This window comes from Dysidea avara, chromosome 12 (genome assembly GCF_963678975.1).
Source record: "Dysidea avara chromosome 12, odDysAvar1.4, whole genome shotgun sequence".
NCBI lineage: Eukaryota > Metazoa > Porifera > Demospongiae > Dictyoceratida > Dysideidae > Dysidea > Dysidea avara.
Genome location: NC_089283.1, coordinates 24075494 through 24087892, shown reverse-complemented (window position 1 = coordinate 24087892; position 12399 = coordinate 24075494). Strand labels below are relative to the sequence as shown.

At 38.2% G+C, this 12399-nt stretch overlaps 1 protein-coding gene across 1 annotated transcript in view; it reads right to left on the bottom strand.

The window, feature by feature from the left end:
- Positions 1-12296, bottom strand: part of LOC136239952 (sushi, von Willebrand factor type A, EGF and pentraxin domain-containing protein 1-like) — a gene marked incomplete in the record, with an annotated part of 20129 nt that extends 7833 nt beyond the window's left edge. The window contains 10 exon segments of the mRNA XM_066030695.1: positions 4431-4591; positions 4644-4817; positions 5013-5186; positions 6101-6277; positions 6845-7030; positions 7666-7842; positions 8905-9084; positions 11344-11523; positions 11710-11895; positions 11956-12296. Coding sequence (XP_065886767.1) covers positions 4431-4591; positions 4644-4817; positions 5013-5186; positions 6101-6277; positions 6845-7030; positions 7666-7842; positions 8905-9084; positions 11344-11523; positions 11710-11895; positions 11956-12211 — 1851 coding nt within the window.
- Between the last annotated feature and the right edge of the window lie 103 nt (positions 12297-12399).

The window sequence follows — 12399 nt, the reverse complement described above, 5'->3', positions numbered from 1 at the left end:
CGTATGTTATATTAGAGTAAATTAAACAAAATTCTGTGTAAATATTAACAAATGGGCTTATTCACATTTAATAGGGAACTAATCCCTACGAGCAGTGGTATTCAGATAACTAAGAGATCAGTGTAACATAAGTTGATATATCTTACATTGACAGGTTGGTAATGTTCCAGACCACACACCAGATGGTAGACAACTTCTCACACGGACTCCACTCAACACATATCCTGCTATACATGAATGACTGACCAACGATCCAACTGTTGTCGTAGTGTAGTCACTGTTACCATTACTGGGGGTACCTGGGCTACCACAATCAACACGTATTCCTGTTGATAAACAAGTGGTTAATAACTACTACTAAAGTGTTACATTACTCACTTTTACAAGTGGGTAAAAATCCTGTCCACTCTCCAGAAGCCTGACAAACCCTCACATTATCACCTTCTAAAGAGAAGCCATCATCACAACTGTACTGAACTGCTGAACGAAATGTTGTTGATGTCAACTGCCTTCCTCCATTAGTAGGAGTACCAGGATCACCACAATCTATCACTGTAAACATGTAACAATTTTAGTACCTGATATGCTAGGAAAATGATAACAGGATAGTGTTGTGCATTATGACACACGGCAGACTGCTGTGAGCAGTGTTGAGACAATTACTTTTTAAAAATAACTAGTTACATATTACATAATACCCATAAAGTAACTGTGATAATATTACATATTATATTACTTTTGTTAGTAGCCAAAACTAAAAGTTCATTATTGACATTCAATGATTGACAAATACCTGTTTAGAAATAAATCACTTACACGACAGAGTTGTATATATTCCTAGTCACTGCTAAGTGACTATGGCTAGTTACTCAAGTCAATAAAGTCTTTGTTAATTCTCATGAGCAGAATTCTCTCAAACCGTGCATCCGTTAATCGATTTTGTTTTGGCGTTAATACAAGTGCTCCTAAGCTGAAGAATCACTCCACTGGTGCACTTGAGGGAAGTGTTGTGTTGTACTTAAAAAAACTTTCTTTACAGTTGGATACTGCTGTAAGTATTCAAGCTTTTTTGCATCACTGAGATATCCGGTAGCTTCAGCACCTACATTGTCGGTTGAGGTTTCATCATCACTGTCAAACTTGTAGAAGTCTTTCTTCTTTTTCCCTTTTTCTTGGGATTCTGAGCTGACCTCTACCACCTGAATTTCTTCATTTCTAAAAAGGCACATTTCATCAAGCAGCATTTGTTTGGGCTTCTACCCATCTCAGTTTAAACTTTGGTGAAGCTACAGCTGCAACAATTGCATCATGGCTGTCAAATAGTGCACTAAAACATTGCCTGATTGCACTATCTATGGAATCAACAAGTCCAACTATTGTTGGTGAAAGTTCAGACTTCTGTCTTCATTTTCTTAATTATTGTTTCCAGTGTTGGCAGCAAAGTCCTGTAGTAACAGTTATCTTCACCTTGGAGTATATCCAATCCTCGTGACAGTGGCTTTAGTACAGTGCAGTATTCTTTCAAAAACATTATCTCCCTCTTACCACACAAAACAAGTTTAGCACATAAATCATTCAAATCTGCAAGGGAATTCTCAACCACTCTTTTTATGGCATCATGATAAGAGTTCCAACGAGTCGGAGAAGGAACTAAAAGCTTTCTTTTCAGCTTCTCTTGCAGTTGATCAGAAGCAACAGTCGAGCGGCTGGCCTTGTTCCAAAGAGCCATGCATTTACTAAAAGCGCTTCTGTATAAGCTCCTAGATGCTGGAGATGATGAAAGGAATTTGTCTACATCAGTGCTGGCAACCAAGCTGAGAGTGTGAGCTGCACATCTCTGGTGAGGTGGTAATTCATGATCAATTTGTGTTGAATCATAACGTGCATCTACTTGATCAAGTACCATCAACTCTGCTACATCTACAAAAGTCACTTCTTCTTCAAGCTCAATGTTGTCTTCAGTATCTGATGATTCTGGTACATCTAGAACTGGTAGTGCAAAAGTGGTAAAAGCTTAGACAAAATTAGTCCCGTTGTTGGTAACTGTGTAACATACTTTACCAGAAAGCCTGAAGGACTCATGGACACTTTCAATTTTAGCTGCAAGAACATCGTATGTGTGACGGCCCATGACTCGTGCACAAGCAATAGCAGCTTTGTGGCATTTTAATGTACTGGAATCTATCCTGTGCATGGTCATCCGTAGGTAACTTCTTCTGTCAGCTGACTCTTCCCACCATTTCCAATGTACCCTTCACTTTTGCTATCATAGTCATAAGTCTTGTCCAAGAACATAGTGAAAGACTTCCTGTTGGGCAATTGCGCATTTCTTGAAGATATACCACACACCAATTTACTAAAAGCTGGAGACTCAACTGTTGATATTGGCAACATATCTTCATTAATATATTCAGCAACCAAACCTCGCAACCTCGAAGGATTAATTGAAGAGCTCATTAATGTCAGTGTGCACTGCCTCTTTGTCTTACTTTGTTGTTCATCATCACTGACCGATTTTTGTTTCCTAGTTTCGTTCTCTGTTGTCAATGGTACTAGTCATGTCGTTTTATATACCGTATTCAAATGCTTCCTAAGGTTTGAAATAGTGTTACAAGAGCTGGAGAGAGTGTTTTGTTACTTGGTGCACACAACTTATGCCGAACTCGCATGCTTTTGCCACCTTCTTCCATCACGGTGAAGTAGTGCCTAAGCCTCCATTGGTAGAATGTTGCTTTCTTTACCTCCTCCACACTTGCACTGCCATCACCATCATCAGAGTCTTGTAGCTCCTCTGCCATTGCTGAAAATCGTCAGCCACGTGGAATAAACTATTAGCTATAATTTACGCTTGTCTCAAATAACCATCATGTGTGTAGCTAGCCATGTGACAGAGATTATAATCATATTCAAGGGAGGGTAAAACCATTTCCTGCATGGTCAGTAACTTAGATTCATTACTTTGAATATGATTATTTTGAGGTGAGTTGCAGGGATGGTTGATAATTTTGTTACTGCCACAATATTAACTTTGTTAGTGTTTAATTCGCTCCATAAGTAGCTAGTTACCAAGTTGTTAGCTACCGTTTGCTATTCAGATTGTTATAATGTTATTATTAAAACAGTAACTTTACTTTGGTAGCTAGTAATAATACACGTTACAGTTACTTCGCTACTTTAATAGTAATATTATTACATAATATTTGTTACTATGTAATACGTTATAGTTGTGAGTGAAGTAACTTGAGTTATATTACTAGGTTTTATAGTGTATTTCGTTATATTACTTAGTTATCAAAAAGGATAATAATATTACATAACGCGTTACTTATGTAACGCGATAAGTAACGCGTTACCCCCAACACTGGTTGTGAGGAACTGATGTAACAGACGAGTGTGTTATAATTATTGTGTAATTGAAACTGAAAAAGTAATATCATGTATGTACAAGCCGTGTTCCTTGCGTTATATTTTCACAGAGACAGACTACTTGTATCTCCTTTCAAATTTTGTACACCAAAGGGATGGTGTGCTTTAGTTATTGATGTTGATGAAGAGTTCCATGTAAACCTACTCCCCCTCAAATGCAAGATATACATGTGACACTTAAATTGACCAAGTATAGAATTTCTGGTAGCAGGAGTCTGGGGGGCACAGCCCCCAACTGTTAACTTTAAATAAAGATGTCTGAAAATTTCACAGAACTAATGATTTAGTTGCAAAAGAGACTCATGGTCTTTCAAGAGTACCAATGAAGTATTGATTACATAAAATATATCATTTCAACTTGGTATGGCAGGATGTTTGACACAATGGTGAGATAGCAGTGCACATATCAAGAAGAGGTTTTTTCCCTTATATAATTAGCTATAGTTTATAATGAAATAATTTTGTATGTTCTATTAGAGTAGTTGACTGTTCTATTAGAGTAGTTGACTGTTCTATTAGAGTATTTCACTAATTCTGAATATGCATCTTTCCTCAATACTTAGCGATTACCATTTCCCTTTGTTCTTTGATGTAATTGCACTTAAAGCTTCTATTAACTTGCTAGCTAGCACATACAGTGGAGCCTCAGTTATCTGGATTCCATTTATCCGGATTCTTGGTTACCAAATTACGGAAATGACTGCTTCATTAAAGTAGTGACTGTTATATTAGGGTAGTTGAATAATACTGATAATGTTCTTCATGCTATTTAAGGTTATTTACACACAGTTTTAGAAATATGGACTTTTCAGACTTATGTATTGCCCCTGGTCCCAAAGAGTTTGGATAACTGAGGTTCCACTGTAGTAAAATTATCAGAAGGGGAGTGCTTCAGCACCTCAAGATTCCCCACCCCTTCCAATCTTCCCTTGAAATTTATTGCAAAAAAAAGCATAAACTATGTAGGCATCAAGTGATAACTTACGTTGACAGGTTGGTAGTGATCCAGACCACACACCAGATGGTAGACAACTTCTCACACGGACTCCACTCAACACATATCCTGCTATACATGAATGACTGACCAACGACCCAACTGTTGTCGTAGTGTAGTCACTGTTACCATTACTGGGGGTACCTGGGCTACCACAACCAACACGTATTCCTGTTGATAAACAAGTGGTTAATAACTACTACTAAAGTGTTACATTACTCACTTTTACAAGTGGGTAAAAATCCTGTCCACTCTCCAGAAGCCTGACAAACCCTCACATTATCACCTTCTAAAGAGAAGCCATCATCACAACTGTACTGAACTGCTGAACGAAATGTTGTTGATGTCAACTGCCTTCCTCCATTAGTAGGAGTACCAGGATCACCACAATCTATCACTGTAAACACAGACCAACAACATTGTTACAATGATATTGTAATTGGCACAATTGCCATGAAGAAACTGTATGATCTATAAGAGTATTCATTAGAATTGTATTGGGGAGGTCATTTGGATACCTCAGTTCAGAAGTGTCATAAACAGATTCCAGTGTAGAATGACATTTACTGCTGAACAATTATATATTTCTCACATTTACAAGTTGGCAGAAATCCGGACCATTTTCCAGTGGCCAGACAAAACCTCATCCTATCCCCAACCAGGTAGAAGCCTTCATTACAACTGTATTGTACCAGTGACTGCAGCACTGTTGATGACAAGTCTCTCTGTCCATTACTGGGAGTACCGGGGTCCCCACAATCAATAACTGTAAGGAGAGATATAACAATTATAATATGTTACTATTGTAAAATGTTATACGAAGTTTAGTTGGTGATAACGAGTAGCTCTGACAGATATGCGTTATATCAAAATCTAAGTAAACAGAAGTGCAATAAACTTATTACTTAAAAAAAGAAATACTTCTTCACTACAGCCAGGTGTGTTTTACAAAGTAAGTTGATTGTACACAGTTATAGTAACAATGCCAAATATGGAGAGCATACAATAATTAGCTAACAATTAACTACTTCATCAGATTATACACACACTGTAGTTGAGCTGAATAACAAAAGGATATGATCTACTTTATATTATAAAAATATGACACCTCCCATAAAATAAGTATGTCTATAAAGTGTAATGAATAAACACTTAATATCAGAGACATAACAGCTAATATTAAACCATCCTGTATGTGCCTTAGTTGTCAACAAGAGTGTTACAATTGGTTGCATCATATAAGTGATTATTTTATAACTGATAATTAATTTTAATATCTTTAGTGAAGTTACCTCAACACTTATAAATCAGACTTACTATAATTGTAAAGTGCAGCCATGATCAACATGTGCACACACACACACACACACACACACACACACACACACACACACACACACACACACACACACACACACACACACACACACACACACACACACACACACACACACACACACACACACACACACCACACACACAAATTATTGCTACACAATCACATAAACTCATTGAAATACTGGGCCATCTGTGCTCTATTCAGGAGTCTATGAGTCAGTGCACTCCTGGGTAGTAGTAACCCACAGGAGGCTGTACCATGTCTCACAGATGAAAGGTGTAGGCACCCAAAGTACCACTACCCCATTGTGTGATACTACACACAGACACACAGACACTTACTGTTACAACTGGGTACAGAGCCACTCCATCTTCCATTCAGCTTACACACTCTTCGAGTGTCCCCAGACAGCACAAATCCTTGTTTACAATAGTAGACCACTGAGCTACCCACTGTAGTCTTGTCCACATTCACTCCTCCATTGGAGGGTGCCTCAGGGACACCACAGTCCACTGTATCTAAAAAAGGTGTGATTGTAATGCCAACCATTATGTACAGAAGTTTAAGGTGAAGCAATCCACTGGAGTCTGGCCAATTACATGCAATGAAGTAATAAAAATGAAAGCTACTACGTATCCTTGCTATTAAGATACTGTGCAGAAAAACAATACTGGGAGCAAAATGGTTGGATTGGGTAGGTCAGTAGAGCAAATGATAGATTATAAGAACAACAAACTAAACCTGCTTGAGGTGGCTACCAGGGATTACCAGAAGACTGAATATTGATGACTCAGTGATCAATACAATAATTAGTAAAACATGTTTAGGATTTCAGAATAAATCCACCAGTAATCCAATGGATAGCAATTCAGGAACCTGTCTCAATGGCCACCTGTATAGAAAGGCCATCTCTCTAAAGTGGCCAATCAGAATTGAGTAATCTATATACAGTAATCTACCTGGTAACCTGTTTACTAGAAATAAAGCCGAAACATCACTGCCCAAAGGTGACAGAATTAGGAATAAAACTTCACAAACAAGGATGACTTATATATTCCAACAATTAAACACACCAGTGTCATTACCTCTGACACATGTGGGGGTGGTGCCTGTCCAGTATCCACTTGATGCACACTGTCTAGTTGAGCTCCCTCTGAGGACATAGCCGATGTTACAATAATAAGTAACTGTTGAGTGAAGTAGTATGCCATCACTAAGGGTCTTGTAACCATTAGCAATGTTGCCTGGGTTACCGCAGTCCACTGTGACACCTGTGAATATAGGATACATCATAACGTTAGCACTGTGCTATAATTATATATTGTGCTAGTACACTATAGCTACAACTACGCAAACACACACACACACACATCTTCACCTGTGCTTTGTGTGTGTGTGTGTGTGTGCGTGTGCGTGTGCGTGCGCACGCGTGTGTATCTGTATAGCATGTGGTACCTGCCCCATGACAAGAGGTCGCCCCATTAATCAAGTTCCCATTTATACATGGAACAATGTACTGAATGTCATTAAACTTAGATTTCCAGCAAAACAGCACTAACTACTGCACACAACAGGGTGATGACCCTGGGTTATCAGGCCAATGTTCCAATCACTTAGCTGTGCTACTTCACCACACAAACACACACACACAAACTCTAGACAATTTGTTTAACTACTTACACTAAGAGAAAACTTACAGTTAGTGTCAAACTTCAATTCTATTGTTATGATATAAAAACTGTGTTGATCTTTAGTCTAACAAGAAATTGTTTGTTTTTATTAAGTCACCACCAAACACTGGTACAGGTGTACACCAACAACTCATCCTGATTGGCCAGTTGGCCAACAAACATCATCGCACTACACGCCCACAAATACACCACGCCCATCAACATAAAATGTTAACCTCTGCAAGTTGGAAGAGCACCATCCCAGTTTCCACCGCTCAAACACTTTCTGCTGTCTGATCCAACAAGAACAAAGCCATTGTTACAATAATACTTCACGGTGGCATACTCCTCCAAAGAGTCTAATTGTCGCCAACCATTTGTGGGAGTACCAGGGTCAGGACACTTCACTGATACTACAAAAGGTCAATTATCAATAATAGCAAGTAATGGTTGCAACTTAGAGTGATTAATACGAACACTATTGATTTAACCCCAAACTCTTTTTCTGCTTGTCTGTGTTTGTTGTTACAGGAAACAAGTCAGTCCCAACATGTATACATTGTAACCTGTTAAATGTGGACACTTGAGGACACCTGTGTAATCCAGACACTTAGGGTATAATTATCAGAACACTATTAGTTGGTCCCAAGAAACAAGTTGACATTATATTGCTTAAAAGCATTTGACATAGTCCCACATCAAAGATTACATGCGAAATTACAATGATATGGTACGTATTACAAATAACATCTATTTGGATTGGTGCACTTCTCAATGGAGAATGCTCAACCTCAGTAAAAGTTTCATCAGGTGTCCACACTACACAGGTTACTGTGTAATGAAGTTTATATCCCAATGATAGTAAGACACCATAGCACCATAATTCAAAATGAAATGACTTAATTATCTAAATGACTTCTTAGAATATGGGTGTGTTGTTGGATATACTTTACTAGAAACAATAACAACGATGTTTGGATACTTTGGGGACTTTAACGTAGGTGTCCTCAAGTGTCTACAATAACAGCTAGAGGTTTTCCTGTAATCTTAATGGCAAGAGTATACTTGTCTGATACAAACATTGAAAATATTTATACTACTGAGATGATCACCTACAATACTCAGATTGGACGCCTTCATAATTAGAACACTTGTCCCATTAGTATTAGTGTACACACATTTAGACCCCTCAAAGGACCCCTCAAAGGACCCCTCACTATTAAAACACTTCAACATGGTCCCCCAGGGCTCCACTGTGCCAGTACACATTTGATGATAATGATTACTGTTAGATGTGATGTTATAGAAAACATCACCTGATCAATGTGTTGTAGTGATTAGCTAGTCTGATGTGTCTTACCATCATGACAACTATCCATTTGTAGTGTAATAGAACAGATGTACAGTACAAACAAACATTTACACACAAACATACTTTACACACACGCACGGCACGCACGCACACAAGCACTAACCTATCTTCCTACAAACTGGTTTTGCTCTGCTCCACACACCAAGATTGTGACAGATTATAGATGCTTCACCAATAAGTTGATATCCATGGTAACAAGAGAACGTTGCTATGGCACCGACTGTAGTCTCCTCCATGTTACGATGACCAAAAAGGGGAATACCGGGATCTGGGCAGTGAACAACTACAAACAGAAAATGTCACATTGCCTGTATAGCACATTCTTGATGAATGACATATTCTATGATTTGGCGTAGTGTACAAAAGCTGCATTCAAATAGCCTAAATATCTTGAGAGGAATTTTTTTTGCTGATTTCAAGGTTTTGGGGGCTAACAGTGAACAATTTATCCTTGAAATATTTAGACCTCCATATATTAAATTTGGGAATGTCTGCAAACCTGCAAAGTTTTTATTTCAACCAACTTTGAAAAAAATATTCCCCTCTTGAAATATTTAGGCAATATGGTAAATGCCTGCCTCAATTGTAAGCAAGGGAGGGAGTTCCAGCACTTTTGGAAACTAAACACTTGGCCTCAAATACTGGCCAACATTACAATAATGACATTTTAACATGACTCGAATTCAATTAAATTCCGGATGTCACTCAGACACTATCCAAAATAAATTCAGGCTCTATTTGTTTACAGGACGGGTCAAAAATATTGGGAAGGAAATAAAAGCCTGGGATTTATACAAGGAAATATGTTACTATACGGAGTTACTTATTAATTGTGTAGTTAGTTGTGGTTCTTAAAAAAACAAAATGAGCTACATCTATAGCTAGCTATCAATATGAACATTAATTCCTTCTTCAGCTTGTCAATATAGTATAGCCACACATTAAATTTTGATAGTGTATGCACCATTGTTTCCTTTGATGTGGCATGTAATGCACAATGGTTCACAAAAGTAAACAAGCAAGTGAAAAGCAAAATTAAAAAATTCTAAATTAGAGTAGGAATTTGAAACAAGGGAGGTCATCTACACTTTCAGCTATACTTGTGGACATTTAATCCCTATACTGAACGCTCATCCTGGAGTTATTAGTTATTGAATCACAAGTGGTCATTCCATTTCATTTTCAGCTGTGTTCCACCAGTTATAAACAGCGTTACCAGTGAAGAACAGTACAAGAAGCTCCTATACAATGAATTCATTCACACTATGGAAATTAAAGCACTGTGAAGTCATGACATGTCACTGTGAATCAACAGCTAAGTGGTAGTGGAGAAAGAAAAGGAGGACAAACGTACATCCATGCATACATTGTAGGCATCGCAGTTGGCAAAAAGACACGTCTCGGGCCAAAGCAACATCAAACAGTGAAGATATCAAGCCTGTGGTATTAACCATAGTTGAATTATACTTGGCTGAAAGCATCAGTTAGTCAGTGAGTAGAAAATTCTATTAAATAAAAATAACATTTCATAGAAACTCTGAAGACATTTATGGGCTTGTGTAGCCTAACCAATACTGTCAAGCTGTCATGAGGGAAGTAGGGTGATATTTTTAGGTAAGAAACCCCAAGCCTCCCCATGATCTCTACTACAGTCACAATATCACATTGCGATTGTAATTACAAATTTTCAAGTTGCTTGAAATTTTAGAATAGAGTGTATATGCTAGTCAGTTGCACAATTTCTCACTTAAAATCTTAAGAATTATAACTAAGGATAAGTCATGATAGACTGTTGGAAAAAAAGACATACAAACACTGCAATACTGGCTAAAAAATTTTCTATGTAAAAAATATTATTGCAAGACTATGACCATATACGTAGTCATATAAATAACACACGTAACATGGTATCAATTAGTAAAGCAGTGTTTTACTAGTACATTGTTAGTAAAATTTGAACCTACCATAACTGGTAAGTGTCTTGTGTTTGATACATTGTTGTTCTGGAGAATTTTAGCCAATTAAGTTTTGATACACACAAGGAAGATGTGACCATGACAGACAGACAGACAAATGATAAATTACCTCTGAAGTAGGATTATGCAAGTCCTCAAAGGCAGCATATATGTATGTAGATGTACTTGGTTTTCATTGCAGTACAGAGTATAAGTTTAACTAATCATTATAGTGTGGTCAATAGCACTAAAATTTGTCCCTTGCTTTTAACCATAGCTTGTTAGCACTACACAGTTTTCATAGTTTTGATGTTAGAAATGTTACTGTATTTCACGGGTAAATGCTGCATCTTCAATATTAGCTGCACTTCAAGTGGTGCAGCAATCGATTTTGAAAATTAGGGCATAAATTTTTTTTGCGCATTGAAAGGAGGTCGAGTTTCAATAGTTGCTGCATTGGTTTTTGGAACTAAGGTAATGAACATTTAACGCCACGGTGTTTAACCTTATACAACACTACAAGACTTATCAGTTACAAAATTGACTATCACACACTCACACACAAATCTACAAAGTGTATGGCTAACCTTTGCAAGTTGGGGAAGCCCCTGACCATTGCCCAGAGGGTAAACATGTTCTTCTAGGTAGACCATGTAACTTGTAGCCTCTAGTACACTCATATATTACAAGTGAACCAATAGCTAGGTCTGCCTTGAACCATGCTAGTCCATGATGTGGATGGATCGGTCTCGAACAAGTAGTGGGCTCTAAACAACAGAGAGACAAATAGCATTTTGTGTGTGTGTGTGTGTGTGTGTGTGTGTGTGCGTGTGTGTGTGTGCATGCACACATGCTACTTATGGTATTAATTACACTGAACACTTTATGTGCTTCAGTTTGCAAATACAACAATGATTGTGTACTCACACACAACACTACACACAAACACTTACTAGCTACAACACATCTTGGTACAGAGCCAGACCATTTTCCATTGTCTTGGCAAATCAGCTCGGCACTACCTTGCAGCTTAAACCCAGTATGACAATAAAACTGCACACGGTCTCCAGGTTTAGTCCCTCCTAGCACTCGTCTTCCATTATCCGGTGGCCCAATGTCAGGACAAGAAGGTCTTACAACTACAAAAATGGAACAAGTAATCATATATATTACGGTACTATATTTTATCATGCACTAACCAAGACGCACACAAGAGGGCATTCTACCAGTCCAGAAAGTTCTCAGTCGATTATTTACACAAGTTGCTTTTGCGTTCCCTACCATTCTGTAGCCGGGCAGGCAATAGTACGTCACTCTACTACCCACAGTATAGCTACTTTGTGTAGTCCGCCAACTACCAAATCTGGGGCTTACAGGTCTTGGGCAGTACACTACTCCAGCCGCATTGGCCGCGGAGACGGTAAAAAGCGCCAACAGCAAAATTGCACACTTCATTCTAATAGCTAATCCACTAACTATAAATTTTCCACTATTAAGTCAGTAGAGCCAATAGCTACAGCTAATATGCTCCACACGAGGCTCTATCTGTCGTTTAACGTGCCAGGTATCCCGCATCGCTGCTTATATAGTAGCTTGCCGTCAACAGCTTTATAGCCACAACAAACAGTCAGTCATGACGCAGC